The sequence below is a fragment of the Furipterus horrens genome, unplaced genomic scaffold (assembly GCF_987537825.1).
Source record: "Furipterus horrens unplaced genomic scaffold, mFurHor1.1.pri manual_scaffold_3, whole genome shotgun sequence".
In the NCBI taxonomy this organism is placed as follows: Eukaryota; Metazoa; Chordata; class Mammalia; order Chiroptera; family Furipteridae; genus Furipterus; species Furipterus horrens.
Genome location: NW_028327173.1, coordinates 20,164,278 through 20,186,524, shown reverse-complemented (window position 1 = coordinate 20,186,524; position 22,247 = coordinate 20,164,278). Strand labels below are relative to the sequence as shown.

At 48.3% G+C, this 22,247-nt stretch overlaps 1 protein-coding gene across 1 annotated transcript; it reads left to right on the top strand.

Moving 5' to 3' along the window:
- The first annotated feature begins 4,111 nt into the window (after positions 1–4,111).
- On the top strand, positions 4,112–22,173 carry PEF1 (penta-EF-hand domain containing 1). The gene is made up of 5 exons (XM_090268986.1): positions 4,112–4,193; positions 13,087–13,360; positions 18,740–18,895; positions 19,379–19,522; positions 21,161–22,173. The coding sequence occupies exons 1-5, from the start codon at positions 4,149–4,151 to the stop codon at positions 21,388–21,390; spliced, it is 849 nt and encodes a 282-aa protein (XP_090125112.1). The 5' UTR covers positions 4,112–4,148; the 3' UTR covers positions 21,391–22,173.
- Positions 22,174–22,247: the final 74 nt, after the last annotated feature.

Here is a 22,247-nt window from a genome sequence, read left to right as displayed (position 1 = left end):
ATATTTATTCTGCAGAGAAAATTCCCAAAACGTGATGCCTTCTGGAATTTAAATCTTTCTTTTTGTCCTATTTTCTCATCACCAGAGTTCAACAGAATCGATGTTGACTCTTCACATGTGGTCTGTTAACCTCTTACCAGACTAGATATTTTTGTTGTTGTCCTGAGTAGTTTATGGGAGTAGAATGTATCAGTGCAGGCTCCATATGACTCCGTAATGGGAGTATGGCCAGATTGCCACGTCTGCTGTTCTGATTTTTCTGTCAGTTCCGTGGAAAGCTGCAAATCACCCTCTGATCCACAACATCAAATTGGAATTTAAATTTTGAACTGGTTCTGGTTGGAATCAAAGAGAATTGATTCCATAATAATTAGGTGAGTGTCAGTCTTCCTTCTCAGTGAGCAATACTGGAGCTTAGTGCTGAGCCAGGATGCCTGTGGGGAATGATGTGTCTCTAGGGGAGGAGATTATTTTCCAGTGGTCAGGCCCTTCAATACTAAGCTCTGCCTCACCTCTAATGGGTCAACCACAGGGCTTCCATGAACTCAGGAAAGTGCTCTGTGCTCTAAAAAGGGCTGAAATCCAAGTGTTCTTCTTTGGCTAGAGCTGAAACTATGACAGGAACTTCCCCACCCACCTCTGTCTACTTCTGGTAGTTGAAGTTTTGGAAATGAGTTGATTGTTTTTCAGTCTTTGGAAGATCCTGATCTCTCTTTTATCCATCCATCTCCAAAGTAAACACACCTGGGCCTGCTGCAGTTCCTCAGGGGCATAGCCCTGGACTTGGCTTTGGCTGGTCTCTGACAGCCTGAGAGATGACTTGGATGGCTTTGCACCCAAATAGCACAGGCATCCAACAGACCGTTTTCTCCTTAGAGCCTTTGCTGGGCAGAGGGAGCTCAGGTGTGAAATTCCCATAGGAGTTTAATTCTCAGCACCAAGACAGAGCTTGGCAAGTAACGGGAAGCCAGTAGGTTAACATGTTTGTGGAACAAAATAAGCATGTGTCACATTACCCCAGTTTGCAGGCCAAGTGTCACTATTCTCTCTGCCAGCAAATATCCTTGACCTTCAGCCCAGACTAACAGGACTTCCTTCTGAGATTTTGCAATTTGATTCCACCTATTTTTTGGATTGGGAGGGGGCTGGTTTACAAAGGTAAAGAAGACAAGACCTACTAAATACTAAGTGCTGAGTAGTTAAAAGATTGTGGACCTGGGTTCAAATCCCAACTTCTCCATTTATGTTTTTGGTAGTAGAAAAATTAGTTAACCCTTCTCAGCCTCATCTCCTCATTATAAATGGGTAAGAGTATCTTCTCAAAAGATTGTGGTGAAAATGAAACAATGCATTGTACTTACTACAATACCTGGTACCTAGTAAGCATTCAATAGAGAATAACAACAACTACTTTTACTAACATTTATTGAATTCATACCAGGTACTGTTCTAGGTACTGGGGATAGAAGGGTGAATAAGAAAAGGACAATCCTACTAGAGACACATAAACTTTAAAGAGGATAACTCAAATAGTGACAAGCATTATGAAAAAATGAAACATAATGCTGTGATAGAAGACGAGAAGGAGGGGAGCAGACAATGCTACTTTAGATGTGGTGTCAAGGAATGTCTTCACAAGGAGATGATATCTGAACCAGCCAGTGAAGAGTCAAGGAAAGAGCATTCCAGACAGAACAGCTAATCCAAAAATCTGGAGGTGGGAATGTCTTGGTATGTTCCAGGGGTGAAGAGGAGGCCAGCATGGCTCGAATGAACTGAAGAAAGCAGTGGCAGGATGTGGCTGCAGATGCAGACAGGTCATAGATCGTGGTCATAGAGGGCCATGAAGTTCGTAAGGATGTGCTTAAATTTTATCATGAGTTATGAGAAGCCTCTGGAGGAGTTTAATCCCAGGAATAATATTATCTGATTTACATTTAAGACAATCACTCTGGATGCTCTTGAAGTATAGAGTGTGGGGGTCCTGGGCATGTGGCTCAGTTGGTTGGAGCATCATCCCATACACCAAATGGTTGCAGGTTTGATCCCTGGTCAGGGTGCGTATGGGAGGCAACTGATTGATGTTCCTCTCACACTATTTCTCTCTCTCTCTCTCTTTCCCGCCCTCCCTTCTCTCTCTAAAATCAATAAACATATCTTCAGGTGAGAATTAAAGAAAAAAAAAAAAAAGAACAGAGAGATGAGAAAGAGTAAAAGCAGAGGAGGCTTTGCTCATGAGGCTATTGTAATGATCCAGGCCACAGATGATGCTATCTTGGACTAGGCTGATAGTTCAAACAGGGTAAAAAGAGCAGATGTGAGTCTATTTTTGAACTCAAGCAAATAGAGGTGGGACAGTGTGTGGAGAAACAGAGGCCGCACAAGAATGCTCCTAGGCTTTTTTGGCTTAAGAGATTGGGTAGATTTTCTGAGATGAAGGAGAGGAATGAATTTTGGGGAAAATACCAAACAGAACTCACACAAGGCCAACTGGAATATAGCAGTGACAGTACCAAGCGCAAAAAAATGCAGGCAAGAGAGTGGCTAACTCTGGAGCTGGAGGGAATGTGAGAGGGTTAGGTGGACAATGGGATTGGAACTGAGCAGGTTAAATAACGTGCCCAAGGTCATACAGTTAGAAAGTGGGAAGAGCAATATTCTCACTCCAAAGCAAAAGTGCTAAATGGTGAAAATGAACATAGAAATACAAGAGTGGAAGAAAGACAGGAGCTGTAAGACATAAGATAGGAAAGGTGAGATTGGGCCAAACTGTGAAGGGCTTTGAGTGGCAGAATTAAGAGTGCGGGCTTATGTTGTAGGTGTAGAGGAGGCTGTTCAGTGGGCAAGTAGCATGATCAGCAGTGTGATTTTGGAAAGGGCCTGGCTAGATAGATGGGCTGGAATGGGTAACACCTCATAACATTATTCACATGTTTATTTTTTTAAAAATACAGTGTCAGGTACTGTGTTAGGTACTCAGGATATAATGACAAGCAAACCCAGACACAATCTGTGCCCATATGGAAGAATTGAACAAATTAATCAGATAAGTGTGCAAACAAGTATAGAGCCTGAACCACCAAGTGGCAAGTTAGTACACGATTATGAAATCAATTAGTAACCAAGATCTGACCTACTTTGGGGACCAGTCAAGACTTTCCTGCTGAGAACTGGACATCCATTTATGAACCCTGAAAAAAAAAAAAGACACCTACTAAGAAGGGCTCCTGGTGACTAACGGGGCTCAAATAAAAAAGCAGAACTTAGGTCCTGGCCAGGTAGATCAGTTAGAGCATCGTCCTGATGCATCGAAGTTGAGGATTCAATCCCCAGTGAGGGCACACACAAGAATCAACCGTTAAATTCATAAATAAGTGGAACAAGGAATTGATGTTTCTATCTCACTCAAATAAAAAAATAAAATAACCAAAAAAAACCCAACAGAACCTAGCAGCCATTCCTTCACCAGGGTATCTCATGCAACCTGCACTTCCCAGAGAAGCCTGCACCGTACTTGACATACTGAGCCCAGTTCCAGGCCCCACTCTGCCCCACTCCGCTCGTATCCCCTTGTGAAATAGAATAGGGCAAGTCACTGCCTCTTTAGACCTCAAGTTTTCCCACTTAGAAAAGAAGAGGCTCCATATAACCTAATCTTCCTCTCCCCTCATGACAGTTTGGGATTTTCCTCTCCAAAGACGACAGATTCCACTCCAAAGCTACTAACTGGTACATGGTGTCTTGACATTAGAGCTAAGTACTTCAGCCATTGCCTTTGTCCTTTCCAGCAGACCTCGGTCTGTTCCCAATTGTCACTGTAACCGCCTGGGCACACCTCCGGCGGAAACTTGGAAAAACATGGTCACCTCCGCAACACCCCACCCAAACTTGTCACTAAATCCCCGAGTCTGACCACTCTGGGACCCACTCTACCGCAGGAAAGGGAGGGCCGAACAAAATTTCCGGAAACCCCCGGCCAACCCTTGGCTCCTCCCACGTTTCCGGAAGATACCGGCTACCGTCCTGTAGCGTCACTTCCGTCGACCCCTGCGTCCAGGATTGACAGACATAATATTCAATCAAAAGCGAGCCTGTCCCCAGGCCCAAGCTGGGGCGGGCCTGAGACCGGGAAGCCCGGCCCTTCCCCGATGTGTGACGTCAGAGTCGCCATGGCCAGCTATCCCTACGGGCAGGTGAGTGTGTGAGGGGCAGGCGAATCCGGGCAAGGGCCTCGCCAAGCCCAGGCCTAGCACCTCGGCTGTCCTTTCTCTTCGCTTTCTCCGTACCCCTGCAACGCTGAAGTGCGCTTCAGCGAGGTGTCGGGCCAGTGACAAGGGAAAAGGGATGGCTGGTCGCGCCGTCCACGTCACGCAGGGCTGCCCGTCTGAGAGGTCGTGTCGCACCCCCTTTGACGTCGCGCACGCAAGAATTTGGGGACCTTTGACTCCGTAGACTCTGGCTGGGCTTGGCCTGGGCCCCATGCTTTCTCAAGGGTTCCGCAGAACCCCGGGGCGGGGTCTCTACCGCCAACAGCATGTTTAGAGCACTGGTCGGTCGGTGTGATTGGGGGCGTGGGATGAAAGCACAGCCCTGACGTACTGCAATGCATCCAGATAGTCAAGAGAATCTTTGGTTTTAGCAGGCTCCCCAAGTGAGCTTGTTTGACTGCTTAGTCCAACACCTCCATCTCACACACAGGAAAAGTGAAACCCAGAGAAGACATAGAACTTGGAATCACCAGGCAGTTAGGCAGCAGACCCCACAGCTGTCAGCAAGTGCTTCTCCACTTGCCAGCCCATTTTGATCCAGCCAAGAACACCACAGCAGGGTGATTCTGTAGCCAGACTCCTTTGCTGGGTGGTGGAATGGTTGAGTGATTAAGTACTGTTTGGAGTCAGCAGGATTCACACCTTGGCTCTATCACCTAAATGGTTTTGAATCTTGAGCGAGGTATTTTGCCTTTCTGAGCCGACGTTTCCTCCTCTGTAGAACGGGGCCAGATAACAGGGGCTACCTGGTAGAGCTGTTATAAAGAATAATGAAGCGATGCTTGTAAGCCATTCGTTACTACTAAGAGGGTAACAGGTGTTACCTTGTAGTGTTTTGATTTTTACTGGACTCTGAGAAGGTCAGTGCTGGGACGACCCTCAAAATAGTCCCATCATTTTAAAAGGAGGAAACTGAGCCCAGAGAGGGCTCCTGAGTTACCCAAGACCACTCTAGTTGAGGAGATAAAACCCATGCAGGAAAAATTGTTAAACAAGATCATATGGGATATTACAAAGTGCTTAATTGAGTATAGTTAACATGCCAAAAGACGTGACAAGAATCCTCTGAGGGAGTGCAGCCCTGTAGAGTTTTTGTGCACAGTATTTGGACCTCCATTATCTCAATCATGAAAGCTTGGTAGACGTGCTAGCAAGGAGTATTACCCCCCAATTTAAGGCTGAGGAACCAGCCCAGAGAGCTTAAGTGGCTTGCCCAAGGTCATATATAGCAAGCGAGAGGATGAGGACAGGGCTGGAATTTAAACTCCTTTCATTGCATACTTAGCAGAGGTAGGAAAGAGAGAAGCCAGCACGGGCTGGAGTTAGGAGGAAGTATGACCTAACAGTTTCCCAAATTCCATTCCATTCTCTAAGTCTTGTGAGATATTAATAGGTATTGCTAATGGAGGAGGTTTCTGTGGTTGAATAAGTTTGGAGAATACTCTGTTAAATAGAGCTGAATAAGTTTACCACAGGATATTTCAGAATACAGTATTCCCTCACTTATCGCAGGTATTACGTTCTAGACCCCCCCCCCCCGCGATAGGTGAAAATCCGCGAAGTAGGAACCTTACATTTATTTTAGTATTTATATATTTTTTAAGGCTTTATAAACCCTTCACACATATTTATAAGCCATTCCCGGTCCCTTATTAACCTTTCTCACTCCCTTATTAACTTTTCCACACTTTTATAAACACTACTTATGTTCTTAAACATATTCTACACTCTTTAACCTATGTAACTTTAACAACATACGTATACAGTACCGCAAAATCCTGCGATATAGCGAAAAATCTACGATAAATAAGTATAATATTTTTTAAAATCCCGCGATACAGTGAAGCCGCAATAAACGAACCACGATATAGAGCGGGACTACTGTATTTAATTTGTTAAATATGCCAGAGAGGGATAGGATGTGCGGTATTTCTTTAACTTACTTTACTATGTCCCCCCCCCCCCCCCTTATTTTAATGTCTGGTCATTTTTTTGGTAACACTAGTATTCCTGAGAAACACAGTTTTGGGAAGCATTGCCATAGTGCATTGTTCTCAGTGGATGGTCTGCATCAGAATCACCTAGGAGCTTGTTAAAAAGGCACACTTTGGAGGTTGACCTTATACCTGTTCTGCACCTAGGAAGGGTTCTTCATTTTAATAAGCTTTTGGAAGTAATTGGTATGTGTTCTAGAAGAAGTCACATGGAAATTAAGAGCCTGAACTTCCAGGTTAAACAGACGAGGATAGAATCCTAATTCTACTACTTAATAGCTAGCTATATGCCCTTGAACAAATTATTTAAGGGCTTGGAGCCTCCGTTTCCTACTTGTAAAAAGAGAGGACTAAAACTTCATGGGGCTGAAATGAGGATAAAATATGATAAAACCTATAGGGAGTTTGGCACGCTGCTAATACATAGTGTGTGCCAGTGCATGGTGGCATAGCTTTGCTGCTGCGATTGCTGTTATCATGCAGTGCTACCTGGGCTTATGCTCAGTGAAATGTTGAAAAGGGGTACAGAGAGAAACATGTCTGGAGTAGAAGAAGTGCTTTTGTTCCCCATCATACCCTTGTCTTGCTCAGCTCCTGGTCCCTGATGTCCCAAGGAAATGGGTTGTTTTAAAGCATCCTGGGGCTTGGCATTACCTCGCCCCACCGGCCACCTAGCACGTAGCCCTGGAGAATTCCAGCTTATTGGTAGGAGTCAAAGCTGTAATTTCCCACTGCCTCTAGCCCTGGGGTTCTCAAGCATATACTGGGTATGGGAGTAGTAACTCAAGCACCCTTGGGTCCTGCGGAGGAGCCAGCCTGATATGTTTCAGTGCTTAAGAGCTTGGTCTCTGAGGCCAGAAATTTGGCTTCAAATTCCTGCTCTGCCATTTCCTTGCAGAAATTTCTTAGAAAAGTCTAAGGCTCAGTTTCCCCTTCTGTAAAGTGAGGTTAAAAGAGTACCTACCTCGCCCTGGCTGGTGTGGCTCAGTGGATTCAGTGCTGGCCTGCGAACCAAAGGGTCCCCAGTTCAATTCCCAGTCAGGGCACATGCCTGGGTTGCGGGCCAGGTCCCCAGTTGGGGCAGGGCAAAAGGCAACTACACACTGATGTTTCTCTCCCTCCCTTCCCCTCTCTCTAAAAAATAAAATCTTAAAAGAGAGAGAACCTACCTCAAGAATTACTGTAATGATTAAATCAGATAGTCCATGTGCTTGCTATGGTGTCTTGGCATATAATAAATATTCCAAGTGGAAGAGTGATATAGGTATGTGCATTGTAAAGTCTGTGTGATAAAATAAATATTAAATGGGAATAAATGTAAGGAACGTGAGTACAAGGACAGCACAGGAGGGATAACTGCCTCAGTCTCTGGGGGAGGAAGATTTCTTAAAGGAGGTGACATTTAAGCCCTAAATTGAATCTCCAGTAGGAGTCAGCTGGGGAAGAAAGGCGTGGTATTCCAGGAGAGGGAATAGTATGCACAAAGGCCAGGAGGCAAGTGAGAGTGCCCAGTATTTTGGAGGAATTTAAGGAGATTAGTCCACAGGCTGTGAAGAGGGGGAGAGGGGTAAGAAATGAGACGAGATAGTGTGGACTTCGTCCTCAGCAGTGAGGGAACTGCTGAAGAGTTTTCTCCCGTTTGTACTTTGGAGCTGTTACCACGGGGCGCTGTGAGAACGGGTTGAAGCAGGAGAGTCTGGAGGCAGGGAGGCCAGTTTCAAAGCGATTGAGCTAATTTAGGTTAGAGAGAACAGTGACCTGGTGAAAGTGGTTTGAGAAGCATTGGGGAGGTAGAGTTGCGAAAACTTGGTGCCTGAGGGAGGTGTCGGAGGGGAGGGAAGGGGAGGTGCCCAGGAGGGCGCCAGATGGGAACACAGAGAAGAACGGATTTGGAGGGAAGGTCCAGGAGGCTATTAGATATGTGGGTCTGCGGCTCGGGTGAGGTGCAGCTGCGGGGAGGGTGGCATCTTTGCAGTGTCAGCGCAGGCGTGGTCATTGAAATCTTGGGACAGTTCTTGGCTCATTGTTTATTTGCAGCAGGTTTCTGGCCTTTAAATATTTTAGGAGGCTCTACTGGTGAATGTCCAAACCACTCCTCTTGTCTTGTGATTGTTTAACCCCTTAGAATGGTCTCTAGCCTCCTCCAGCAGGCACCTGAGGGGTGGCTCTAGAGCACAGGCTTGTCTTGGCAATGCAGCCCACTCTTTTCCCCACCAGGACTCAGTGTGGACCAACCTTTGACCCCTCCAAGCCTCACAAGGGTCTTAGAGGTAGAAGGAATGCTTAGAGCCAAAAGAAAATATAGGGCTTTCTGAGTAGGTTATTTGGGATGGGGTGAGCTCCCCACCACTTGCAGGAATACAGAGATCCCAGAAGTTCCAAACTGACCGAGAGGTTAGACTGTAGAGTCTTTGGGATCTCTTACAATACTGTGGCTTTCAAATTGGGAGCTGGGCTGAAAAAAGGATAAGATTCTTCTGAATGTCCCTGATGACTAGGCCTGAAGCCTCTGAAAGAGTACTAATCCATCCAGTCCTGCCCGTTCCACCCCTCTACTGAAGAAGGCTATCATATCTGACAGATACGTTTAGGACAATTCCTGGCATCGGCACATGGTAGACGCCCACCCCTTTGTGGAGGGAGCACACAGAAGAGGGCAGTACGGTGGAGTCATGTAGACCCTGATTTGAATCCCAACTCGCCTGGTTTAGCTGCATCACCACAGGCACAGTCTTGAACTCTCTGCACCTTCACTTTCTTATCTATAAAATGGAGATAATAGCACATTGCAGGACTAAGGAGCAGTGAGAGCCAATTGAGCTGGAAGCATCTAGCAGAGCCTTAATAAAATGTTAATTGCCCTCCCCCCAACCCAATGTTTCTGTAATGCTTTGGAAAGCAGGGTTACTGAACTCTTCCTGTCTCTTTTCGTTTTTCTTCTTCCTTTTACCAACTTGTCTTTATCAGTATGAAGTGCTCTTGGGAAAAACTCAAACAGGTTGGCAGCATGGAGTAGTATAAAAGAACCTGGAGTCAGGTTTTAATTTCTGATTCAGACCTTTACTAACAACTCGGTGACCTTGGGAATCATCCCTCCCAGCCTGGATTCTGCCTCAGTGGGTGGCTCCACTTCCTTCATATTCTGGTGCAGCTAGAAACCTGCGTCATTGCAAACATTTCCCTTTCCTCCCTCCTCCTCCCTCCAGCTCTTCCCTAATCTAATTAGTTGCCAAGTCATGTCTAGTCTATCTCTGAAATAGCTTCAGAATTCATCCTGTTTTCTCTCTCTCCAAGTCCGCTGTCTGGTTCAAGCGCTGCTTGCCCGGCGCCTGCCTAGCCTACTGCCTCCTCCGCTAGCTCGTCCTCCACACCGCTGCTGGTTAATTCTCTGAAGAAGGCTCTGATCATGTTCCTCCCCTATCGGAAACCTTTCTGTGGTGCTCTGTTTCCTCCAGCATCGAGTTCAAGCTCTTTAGAGTGGTGTTCATTTGTTCAGATATTTATGGAGGCTTGCAGGTGCCAGGCACTGTGCTGGGCCCTGGGGTCCCGTGATGAATGAGCCCAGTGTCTGCCCCTGGGGAGCTCACTGCTGTGCAGAGGAGACCACGGACAGACACTGCTCTGACACCAGTCACTCGCTGGCTAACTGAAACGCAGCAGGAGAGGTGCTTGGACGAGGAGTGTGCGATGTCTGCCTTTCTGAGCTCTTGCCCCTGCCCCCTGCTTTTCAGTCTGTTCCTTGACCACTCCATGCTTATTCGTAGGTCTGTGCCTTTGTCTCTCTTCTCTCTTCTGCCTTGCTTTTAGAGAAGGCCCTTGCATCCTTTACTGCCAACTCCAGTATTACTCCTGCCTCCTCCAGGATGCCTTCCTTGACCCACGTCATATATTTGTTCATGTTATTTTGAATTCATCATTCAATAAACAGAACAAATTCCTCAGCCCAGGCCTCCTTGATAGCATTTAAGTAGATTTTTCTGATGGCACTGATCAGACTATCATGATTAGCTAGGGCTCCTCAAGGACAGACCCTGTTTAGTTTTATACGCCCAAGCCTAGCACAGAGCCTCGCACAATATTGCCACTCTGTAAATGCTTGCTGAAGGAAGTCTCTTAACAGTTGTGTACCTTGATTTTTTTCATGTGAAAATGGGCCTACTACTTTCTTACTTTCTTCTGTTCCAGGATTGTTGGCCTGATTCTGCCAGTAGTTTTATGTATGTGTGAAAGTGCTTTGTAAACTATACACGGGAAGGCTTTAATGTAGGGCCGGGAGGAAAGGGTTAAGCTGCTGCCAGGCTGCACCAGGCCTCTAAAAGGTGATAGGGAAGGTCAGTCTGGCAGTACCTTCTTTGTTGGCCTGGGGGCATTTCCCAGGGTGCCCTAGGCCAGATGCAGTTTATGGCTTTGTGCACAGCGCTTACTGTGGAGCAGCTACTTCCTGGCTTGGTGTTCAGCCTGTTCTTGGGGTGTGCCCAGACTCTGCAGAGTCCCCACCCCCTTTTCTATCCTGCCCTGGAATCCTGTTCCCTGTTGCTTAAGGAGAGAGAGAAGGCTGTAGCAGGAGGCATTGGGAGTGACTGCACTTAGGTGTGGGTGGGGAGTGGTCCTAGCTCTGCCTCTGCCTCCAGGTTATAGTGTGTGACAGGAACAAGTCCCTTCCCCTTGCTTGGCCTTAGTTTCCCCATCTGTAAGCTGAAGGGGTTAGTTAGGTGACTGGCCTGCTGGACACCTCCTATCATACCTCCAATTCCCTTGGGAATCTTTTTGATAAGTCTCAGCCCGAATGCTACTTTCTTATGGAAGCCCTCCCTGATTTTACTCTTATCTCCTTTGTGATCCATGGCGTGTGACTTATGTGTCCATTTTAAACACCTGTTTCCTTAATGCTGTTTTGTTAGGTGTTACAGAGAGGATCTCCGTGCTTCTCCTGTTAACTTGGCGCCTTCAGAACCTTTCACTCTCCTTTAAGTCCCACCCCAACCCCTGCCCCGCGTTTCCCCAGCCCAGGGCTTTTCTGATAATAATAATGCAATAACAGTAGCCACTATGATTTATTGATCATTTTTCCTTTATGCCAGACTGTTGTAAGAACTTTTTTTGCCTTATGTGAGTGGTTTTCCAACTGTCTTTTGAGTCCGTGAGCATTCCGCAGAGCTTCCTCACAGTCTAGCAAGGGGGGCTCCCTCATGTCAGGGCTCTGGAATCTCCACCTTGCTTCAGCCAGGGCAACTTCTCTTTTATCAGTTTTTAAAATCTTATTTTATCAAAAGATTCTCCAGCTCAAAATTAAACCAGCAAAATTCTGCTGCATTTATTTTTTATAATCTGCAGAACACTTTATTGAGGAAGGGATTGTTATATTTTACTTGTGAAGAAACAGGCTCAGAGAGGTTAAGCCATTGGCCCAGGGTCATGAATTCAGCTGGTGGGAGCAGAGTTTTGAATTGAGAGTTGCCTATGACTTCATTGTCTGTGAAGGAGTCTTGCTAAAATACTAGCTATGGCAGCTCCCAGGGCCAAAGAGCTCCCACGATGCTGAGTGGGGAAGGTGGAAGGGTCTGCTTCCTGTCCTCCCTCGTGCAGCCTCCCTTCCTTGAGGAAGCAGACCCTCATTAGACAAAGTGTGACTTTATCCTTAGCCTTGAAGACAACTGTCCCAGAAGCTATCAAACACAATAAAAAGAGAAAGTCTGGGCTCTCAGCGGCCAGGCCGTTGGTGTGCCTTGCAGGTTGATCTAGGACCTGTCTGGGTGTTACTGTCCTCACAGCCCTCAGAGCTGGGCCCAGCGGCTCTCTGTGCCCCTGATCTGAGCCTGTCTGCAGATGTGTCAGGCTGTGCTCTGCCAGACCTTTTGCTGCCCATTTAGGGAGCTGGAGCTGAACACTCTGAGCCTCGGGGATCCCTGCTAGAGGCATGAGAACATGGACGAGAGAGGGAATGCTCCCCTATATGCTCTGATGTACACATGGCCTGAGCTTAGCAGCAGGAGACCTGGGTCTGGCCCCAGCCCCTCCACACAGTCTGTGTGTGGATTTTTTAGACTTGAGTTTCCTGCTCCATAGAAGGGTACTATTATTAATAGTTACTGTATATTGAGTGCTTGGTCTGTGCCAAGATCTGTGTCAGAGTGCTGCATGTGACTGGTCTCATTTCATTCACATACCAACCTGGGAAGTAGGCAGGCTCAGAGGGGGCAAGTCCTTAGACCAGTTAGTAAGTGGCAGAACCTGAACTCGAATTGATCTTTTTGTCTCTTAACCATTGTACTATGTATTGCCTTAGGAATAGGGTCTTGCCTGCCTGTCTCACAGATCCATGAGTGAGGATGGGAAAGTGTTTTTCGCATCATGAGCTAGAAAAGGGTAAGGAAGGCATGCTAGGATGACTGTATACAATGGATACATCACTTGTGACTGTACTGTGAATTTGCAGATAGAGATGGGGTACCCCAGGGTGGGGATTTGGAATTCTATTTGATTCATTTGCCTTCTCATTCATACAATAAATGTTTACTGAGCATCCATTCTGCACTGGGGGCTGGGGCTAAAAGGGCAAACCAGACATGATCCCAGTCCTTGTGGAGCCGCCTTGGTGTGCCAAGAAGAGAAACCAGGAGGGTAGGATTCCAGTCATTGGTATTATGACCTTGGGTAGGTTGTATCTCTGGAAGTCTCAGGCTCCTCATCTGAGTAATGGGGTCATAGTCCCAGCCTTGCCTGTAGGAGCAATTGAAAGAATGACGGTGTTATAACTGTCATGTGCCATACTATGACTAGTTTCTGGTCTAATCATTCTGACTGAGATCTTGCTCTTCTTGCAGGGCTGCCCAGGAGCTGGAGGACAAGCACCCGGAGGCCCTCCAGGGAGCTACTACCCTGGTGGAGGACAACATGGCAGTGGGGTACCCCCTGGTGGCAGTTATGGAGGAGGTCCTGCCCCTGGAGGGCCTTATGGACACCCCAATCCTGGAGGGCTCCCTTCTGGAGCTCCAGGAGGACCATATGGTGGTGTGGCCCCCGGGGGCCCCTATGGTCAGCCACCTCCAAATTCCTATGGTGCCCAGCATCCTGGGCCTTATGGACAGGGACCTCCAGGTAAGTAAGGATTTTGGGTTGCAGGTGCCTCTGACCTTGTTCTAAGTTATTCAGGGCTCATCCTTCCATGCCCTTCCCATGGATATGCAGGCAGCCTGGTCTCCAATACCTAAGCATCTTGCTTCTATCTTCAGCTGCATCAGCAGAATGGAAGTCTGTTGGTTAGCTTTGCTGTGGTAACAACAATTCCCTAGTCTCTTTGGCTTACAACAACAAATGTTTGTTTCTGTTGCTTGCTCACACTTATTTAGTCTTGCTTACATGTCGACAGCTATGGTTTTGGCTGCTAAAGTTCTGCAGTTCTGCTCCACATGCCTTCTCTTTCCAGGATCCAGTTTGGAGGAACAGCCCCTATATTGAGATAGGCTGTTCTGTGGCAGAAAAAAAAAGAGCAGGAGAGCCAGCAGGAATACATGATGACTCTTAAAGCTTCTGCTTTCAAGTACTTTATATCTCTTCCACTCATGTTCTATTGGCCAAACCACATCCCTTGGTCCAGCCTGATGCCAGTTGGATGGGAATAGATATGCCTCTCCTGGAGGAACTCTGCAAGCTGCCAGGCAGTGGGCAGGATGTGCAGTGCCCTTACTGGGAAGGCAGTGCAGATAGGGGCATAGATTAGCAAATAACTGGAGATAATGATGCAGTCTGTCATGGGGGAAGCCCCATTTCTGTGTAAGGGAGACTGATTACTATATGTAGAAAAGCAAGATAGTGTAATTGAAAGCTTGGGCTTTGTGAGATCAGACCACATACTGAATGGACCAAATTATTTCACCTCTTTCAGTCTCAGTGTTTACATCTGTGTAAATGGATGACTGTCTCTCACAAGATTGTTAGTAAAGATAAAATCAGAACATGCAGGTAAACATGAGCACAGTGTCTGGCATTGGGGAAGGGCTTAATAAACAATATTGTTATTAAAAGACTTCCAGCCAAGATGGAGGCCTAGACAGAAACGCTGGGTCTCCCTCCACAACTAAGAAGGAATACAACTACCTCAAACCTAGAGGCAACCAGAAGTTCCAGAAAATTGAGCACCATGGAGGTCCAACAAACAAAGATATAAAGAAGAAATACTCATCCAGACAGATAGGAGGGGTGGAGCTGTGGCAGAGAGGATGCAGTGTAGTGGGGGCAGCAGTAGCAGCAGTGGCAGGCCAGCGGAAAGTACAGTCACATGTTTTAAAAGCAGGGAGGAACGCCTGGGGAGCGTCCCCAGCTTCTCACCAGACTGTGCAGCTCACGGTCCCAGTGCTGGGGAAAATCAAGCCTCATTGCTTCTGACTGTGTAGACCAGTGAGGTTTGGGGTGGAGGCAGAAATTGTCAGTCTCTCAGCAGAGTCCGCCTGTTTAAAGAGCCCCCATGGTCCTAGGACATCCGCAGACCCACCCACTCTGGGAACAATGGCCAGGGCAACAGCTAGAGAGGCGCCAGTCCCACACAGAAGTGGGAGAAATGCCTGGAAAAGGGGCAAGTGCTGAACAAGCGGCATTGTTCCCTCTCAGCCCCCTCCCCACCACACAGCTCCACAACGTGGTGAAACTGGTTACCCATACTGACAAATACCTAAGGCTCCACCCCTTACAATGTAACAGGTTCGACAGCCTTACCTAAGAGACAGAGGCAAACATACACAGGAGTCTGTCAAGATAAGGAGACAGAGAAGTATGGCCCAAAAGAGGGAAAGGATCAAAGTTCCAGTGGGAGAACTAACCAACAAGGAGATAGTCAGCCTAACAGACACAGAGTTTAAAACATTGGTGATAAAGATGTTCACAGGCTTGACAAATATGCTTAAGTATGGGAAACACATAAGGGAAGAAGTGAAGGTTATGCTAAATGAAACAAAGGAAAATCCACACAAGACCAGTGGTGAAGGGAAGGAAACAGTCAACCAGTATAGAATGAGGAAACAAGAATTGAAAAAAATGAGAGGTTTAGGAACCTCTAGGGCAACTTTAAATGTGCCAACATCCAAATCATAGCAGTGCCAGAAGGAGAAGAGGAAGAACAAGAAGTTGAAAGCTTATGTGAAAAAATAATGAAAACTCAAATTTGGTGAAGGAAATAGACATACAAGTCCAGGAAGCACAGAGATTCCCAAACAAGATAGACCCAAAGAGGACCACACTAAGACACATCATAATTAGAATGCCAGAGGTTCAAGATAAAGAGAGAATCTTAAAAGCAGCAAGAGAAAAGCAGAGAGTTAACCTACAAAGGGGTGCCTATAAGACTATCTGCTGATTTCTCAAAAGAAACTTTACAAGCAAGAAGGGACTGGCAAGAAGTATTCAATGTTATGAAAAGCAACATACAACCTAGATTACTCTATCCAGCAAAGCTATCATTTGGAATGGAAGGGGAGATGAAGTGCTTCCCAGACAAGGTAAAGCTAAAGGAGTTCATCATCACCAAGCCATTATTATGTGAAATGTTAAAAGAACTTATTTAAGAAAAAGAAGATCAAAACTATTAACATTAAAATGACAACAAACTCATAACTATCAACAACTGAATCTAAAATAAAAATTAAAAATAAATAAAAATTAAAAAAACAGTACTGTGTGAGAGGACCCGTGCTGGGGCACATTTAACAAAGAGGTGTTCAGCGTTTACTGTGATAGCAGATGCGGCAGGCAGAAGGATGGGTGAGCTGGGGGAGGGGTAAAGAGCAGTGATTCTGAAGGTGAGGTACTGGACAAGTGGGTAGGAGCTTGGTGATTCTGTGCAGGCAGAGAATCTTGGGTGAGGGCTTTGGGCTCAGTGAAGGTTTCTGAGTGGTCTCAGACAGGCGTCAGGGAAGGTGAGTGCCCAGTCCCCTGCTTTCTCCCAAGCTCATTCAGTCTGCCTCCTATACATTCTGCTGTTCCCAGACCTGGAGAAGCTGCAGCACATAAGCATACACACCCAGGCATGAGGCTCAGAGGGAGAGGTGCAGGTCTTGGGGGTTCTAGATGCTGTGAGCAGTGGCATTTATCTTGTCAGAGCTGAAAGCTTCTGGCTGTTTGCTTTCAGCTCAGCAGGTTCATGGTGGATTTCCCCATCCTTTTAAAATCTTGTCTCTGAATGAGGTCATTTCAGGGAAAGGAGCCCCTGGCTGTGAGGCTTATCCCTCCAGGGCCTGAGGCCAGAGATAATCTCCGGGGCTGCAGAGGAAAGGAAAGCTGGGCCTTAGGCCCGTAGCTGCCAGCCCTCTGTGCCTGCTCTCACCTGGCACTGTGGCCTCCTCTCCAGGGCAGCCAGTGGTCCTGGAGCAGTGCTCCTTAAAGAACGAGCCCTGTATCACCTGTATTGGTCACCTGAAGCCCCACATCAGCCCCACCGAATCCGGGACCTAAGGTTTGAGCATTTCTGCTCTGCAAGACAGGTGTGACCAATAAGGGTGCCCCACTGCCACGGGAAATACCCTAAAGGGCCTTTCCAGCCTCCTCACCGGCATCGCTTCTCCCTCCATCAACACAGGACCTCTTGGCGTCCTCTGGACACACTCTGTGCCTCTGCCACTTGCTTTCTCTGCTCCCATTCACAACTCTATTGTCCTTTCAGATCCAGTTTAAACATTCCTTCCCTTGTGGAGATGGGACTGCACAAAATCCAGGCCCTTTGCTAAAACTTCCTTTTGCTGTTATTTCATTTAATCATCAGAGCTACCCTGGGAAGGAGGTTCATTTTAGAAATGGGGGAATTAGTACTCAGAAAATGAAACAATTTGTCTGAAGTCACACAAGCTAATAAGGATCAGAGCTCTTTGCTTCCAGAGCCTGAGCTCTTCTATGTGAACTGCAGGGACCACATGTGACAGAGACTGTCCCTCTGGGGGCTGTGGCCCTCGCTCCCCCATGGCAAAGCTGCTGTTTTAGGAAAGACAGTGGGGCCCGCCTGGTTTCCCATTCAAGGAGGTCAGTGAGTCCCTCAGTCAGGCAGAGCTTCCAGCCTCACCTTTGGGACTGGGCGGTGGTGTCTGTGCACCACCACTGCCCGGGCTGTCTTTGGTGCTGCCCGTGGGAAGTAGCCCTTTCTGTGGCCAGTTAAGTAGGTTTAGCAATACTGTGTGATGGCTGTTTCCTAAGATAGTCTGCGCTTCTCTCCTTTCATCTGTCATCCTTTTCCCTCCGCTCTAGCTCACTCTGCCTGTCTTTCCAAGTGAATGAGCCTTTCCTCCATCTACTGACATATACACAAAGCTACTTCCATATTCCTGACATTCACACAGAGGCATTTGAACCACAACTACACTAATAATCAGTAGTTACACAGTGCTTAGATTGTGGCAGGTGCTGATTTAAGGGCTTTCATATATCTTCACAATTTATGAAGTAGATGCTGTCGTGTCCTCATTTTATAGACAAGAAAACTGATACACAGAGAATTTAAATTACTTAACCAGGGCTGTAACATGGGGAGGGGGCTGAGGCTTGAACCGAGGCCAGCTCTGATATGAGTGGAACACCTTCCCTTTCTATGTCTGGCTCTGTGCTGGCCCCTGGGGATTCAGAGATGAGCCAGGCTCCTGCCCACAGGTTGCTCCAAGTCTAACCTGGGAGGTGGTTTAGAAACTTGTACACAGTGGAGTGAGCAGGGCCCTAAACGAGAAGGAATAGGAAGAGGGGAAGAAGGCCTTTCCAGGGACAGAAGAATAGGAAGGCTTTATGGAAGAAACAGCATTTCATTTGCGTCTTGAAGGGTGCAAGGAAATGGATGCAGAAGAAGAGGGGGAGAAGGGGTGCCAGGCAGAGAGAATAGGGTGGGAAAGGCTCTGCGGTGGGAAGGTGCAGGTGTGGGTAAGAGCAAGAGTAGTGTTTCATCTGGGCTGGGCCAGAGGTGGGAGGCGAACAATGGGACAAAGGAGAGGTGGATAAGGAGTAGGCCCCATTTGGGGGCCCCTGGAATGCCGTTTTAAGGATGTTGGACCTTATTTTGTAGACAGTGGAGCTTTTGAAGAGTTTTGAGTTGAGGTGGGGAAAATGGGTGAGAACAGAGTTGAATTTTGCAAAGATGACTCGGTGGCAGGTGAAGGGTGGTGAGAGTAGCTGTGAGGATGGTGTGATCAGGCTTTTTGGTTTGTTACAACAGTGCAGGTGAGAGGTATCTGAACCTGGGCAGAACAGAGGGGAGGGGATACCTCTGTGTGAACTGACAGAATTGGGCAGCTATCCGGATGCGTGGGATGAGGAGGTGTCTCTAGGGGACAAATGGGAATGCACACCGCACATCAGAGTCAGGGTGTTGGCTTGATGGGAGACGGGTAGGTGGATTTGTGAGATGGTGGGTAGGGCAAACCCGTAGTCAGGGAGGCACTCAGACTGGCCCTTCCCTGCAGATTGGCCTGGAGACCTTCCTTTGACTCCCCGGGTTTGCACCCCTTCCTGCAGGTGGCGCCCCTCCCAACGTGGACCCCGAGGCTTACTCCTGGTTCCAGTCAGTAGACTCCGATCACAGTGGCTACATCTCCATCAAGGAGCTGAAGCAGGCCCTGGTCAACTCCAACTGGTCCTCCTTCAATGACGAGACGTGCCTCATGATGATAAGTGAGTGCTCGCCCCTCCCTGTGGGCTCAGGCTTGGGGCAGAGCGACCTGATGGCTGGCAGTAGGTGGGTGGGTGACCATTCCGAGGAAAAACTTTTGGCCAGGGAGGATTTCAGGCTGGAAACTGGGTTCAAGGTGAGATTAGATGGAGAGCTCTTCCCCTTAGATCCTTCCCCGAATTCTAGGCTCTGCTGAGTCACAGGCTAACTCCGTTTCCCATTCTGCAGGATGGGGCTCCGTGCTCTGGTAGGAGGTGGTGCGGGAGGAAGAGGGGTGTCATCTCCCAAGCCTGCAAAGAAAATGCAGTTCCAGAAAGCGTGGGCGTAGTCGGGGCTGGTGTGGCGCTTGAGGAGGGTGTGTCTTGGGTGTGGGCATCTGGGCTTGTGGAGTCTCGTGCTCCATCCAGCCTGGGGAGAGGGGCTGCCTGAGGACCCTTGGCCCTCAATCTTGAAGCCTTCCTTCCTTCCTTCCCCTTCTCCCCAAGACATGTTTGACAAGACCAAGTCAGGCCGCATCGACGTCTACGGTTTCTCCGCTCTGTGGAAATTCATTCAACAGTGGAAGAACCTCTTCCAGCAGTACGACCGAGACCACTCGGGCTCCATTAGCTACACGGAGCTGCAGCAAGGTGAGGACATGGTGGGGGCTCAGTGTGCAGTGTTCTCTTCACACCCTAAAATAGAGCAAGAGCTTTCCTCCAGCCTTTGCTGAGTGTCCGACTGTGCTGCACAATGCTACCCTCAGGATAGGCCACTGTCCACCCCTCCTGTGACCCTCCTGGGGCTTTGAGCCAAGATCCAGGACAAGGGAACACCTGGGTGCAGGATCAGGGCTGGGCTCCTGTGATGGGGCTCCTGGCAGTGCGAGGCAGGACATGCCCAGCCTGCAGGGAGCCTTGGGACAGAAATGTGGTTGCACAGGGTGCTGTGAGACTCCTCTTGCTCTGGTGTCTAGCATACAGAATGCAAAGAGCCATGTATAGGAGCTTGGAAAGATGGCTGCTGTTACTGGCTCTGCTAGAAGGCACTACCCTTCCCAGCTCTGGGACTCAGACCACTCTAAATATCGCAGTTGGGTGAGACGACCTGAGGCCACAGTTCTAGGTCTGGTTACAGTTCTGACTGTAGAGGATGGGTGGTCAGTGGGGTGATGAGAACCTGACAGGGAGCTTTGCCACCTTGGAGGGAGAAAGGGTTCCCCAGAGAACCCAGTTCCTTGTCCTGGCTGGATTTCAGTCATAGTAAGGAGCTCTGGAAGTGGGGGGAGAGCTCACCATATCTGCACCCTGGTACGAGGAGAAGGAGGTGACCTGTACTGATCACCCTCTTTTATAGGGTTCTGTCATGAATATTGATTGGTAAGGGTGATGTTATCACAACAAAACTAATGTTTATTGAATGAATACTGGCTATGTGCTGGGCACTGTAAGATAGGTACTATTTATTATTCACCATTCCCCCTGCCCCTCCGCCTTAGATGAAAGGTCCCTTATGAGTGTCCTTTATGGATGAGAAAACTGAGGCTTGGTATAGGTAACATGCCCTCTAGCCACATAGCAAAGGGGGAGATGAGAATAGGCTAGGCTGGTAGATTATTCGAGAGGAAGGAAGGAAGGCAACCTCTCAGGTGGAGGGACATGGGCAGTGGCACGTAGGCTGTGTCCTTGGAACTGCCCACAGCCTGGCTCGGGGAGAGGATGATTCCAAGTATTGTAGCAACACTTCCTGAGGGCCTGTTGTGTGTCAGGCACTGTGCCAAGGGCTGTACGTGATCTCCTTTCACCCTTACTGAAACCCACCAGGTAAGTATTGTTCCCATGTAGAGATGGTAAGTCAGAGGACTGGCAAGGTCAAGTAACTTGCCGAGGGGCTGTTTTGACTCCAGAGCAGGCCCTCGGAACCCCTATGCTGGGCTACCTCTGATGTCTGCCCTGGTCAGGGTGGTTTGTGGGGCTCAGGCTCCCTTTTGTAGCGCAGACGAGTCAGAGACGAGCGTGGAGAGCCTGGTGTCATTCTGGGACCCCTGACTGAACAGGTAGTAGTGGAGATTTGGGGAAAGAGGAATGAAGCCTTCCAGGTAAGGGCAGCATCCAGACAGAGCCCCTGTTGTGCTACTGCCATCCTGCCAGACCCTTGGGACTTCTGTCCTCTTTCTGCTTCGGTGCTTATTCCCTCCAAGTCCCCTGAAGTGCTGTGCTCTGTGGAGCTGATGTATGCCAGTGCTCGTGACAGGTTTTTGTGTCTGCTCTGTGTGCCCTCCTTTCCAGCTCTGTCCCAGATGGGCTACAACCTGAGCCCACAGTTCACCCAGCTCCTGGTCTCCCGCTACTGCCCGCGCTCTGCCAATCCCGCCATGCAGCTAGACCGCTTCATCCAGGTGTGCACCCAGCTGCAGGTGCTGACCGAGGCCTTCCGGGAGAAGGACACAGCTGTGCAAGGCAACATCCGGCTCAGCTTCGAGGACTTTGTTACCATGACAGCTTCTCGGCTGCTATGACCCAGCTTATCTGTAGAGAGTGGTGTGCACCGGGGGACCTTTCCTGGCCCTTTAGAGTGCGGGAAGCACGTGGGCCTCTCTTCTTTTCCTGCCCCTTATAGAACAAGATTCTCCCTTGCCTGATGCAGCACTGCTCCCCAAGAGGGCTGAGAGTTCTCTGTCATAGCCATCATAACAGTGGGGTCCTGGGCCAAGGCCACCCAGGAGCGGACTGGAAGTGAAATGTCCTGACAGCCCTGAGCATTTAAGTGGCACAGCCTTGCAGCAGGAGATGCCAGTCATTGTAATGGAGTTTGTGTCCAATTAAATTGGCTGGGCTCCAGCCTCTAGCTTTCTTTTCTGTGCCCCAACGCCAGTGGTAAGTGTTCATCAGCCTCTTACCGTTAGCCACTGTGTCCCCTCACCCATGCGGTCCTGTCAGATGAAGCCAGTTTCTTCAAAGCGGAATCTGACCAAAGCATGAAAGATATTCCCAGGGGACCAGTGGCTTGGATTCCATCACCCCCATGCCCACAGGTCCATGTGTGTTAACGTCTAACTGCCTGAGGGCTCTCCCTGCTCAGGGAGCTTGGAAGGTCTGTTCTCTGGGCACCTTGGGCCAGGCTACTGCAGTCTGCAGCTCGGATCTCTCACTTGCTCACCATTCTCTGCCTGGCTTTACTTTAGTCCCCAGGGGAATGTTGCCACCTCCCACTGCCAATGCCTTTTTTGTTGTCTTTTTTTTTTCATTTGGGGCCAAAAGTTCAATAAAACTGTAAGCTTCAATAAAAGGATAAAACTGTTCCACAGTTTCCACCATGCCTTCCCAGCTACAGGTTTATATGCTCACCTGTTCAGCCACTGATTTACTCTGTAAT

Coding starts and splice junctions, on each gene's coding strand:
- PEF1 (XM_090268986.1), top strand. CDS start 4,149: ATGTGTGACGTCAGAGTCGCCATGGCCAGCTATCCCTACGGGCAG. Junction 13,361..18,739: donor TTATGGACAGGGACCTCCAG/GTAAGTAAGGAT, acceptor CCCTTCCTGCAG/GTGGCGCCCCTCCCAACGTG. Junction 19,523..21,160: donor CTACACGGAGCTGCAGCAAG/GTGAGGACATGG, acceptor CCTCCTTTCCAG/CTCTGTCCCAGATGGGCTAC.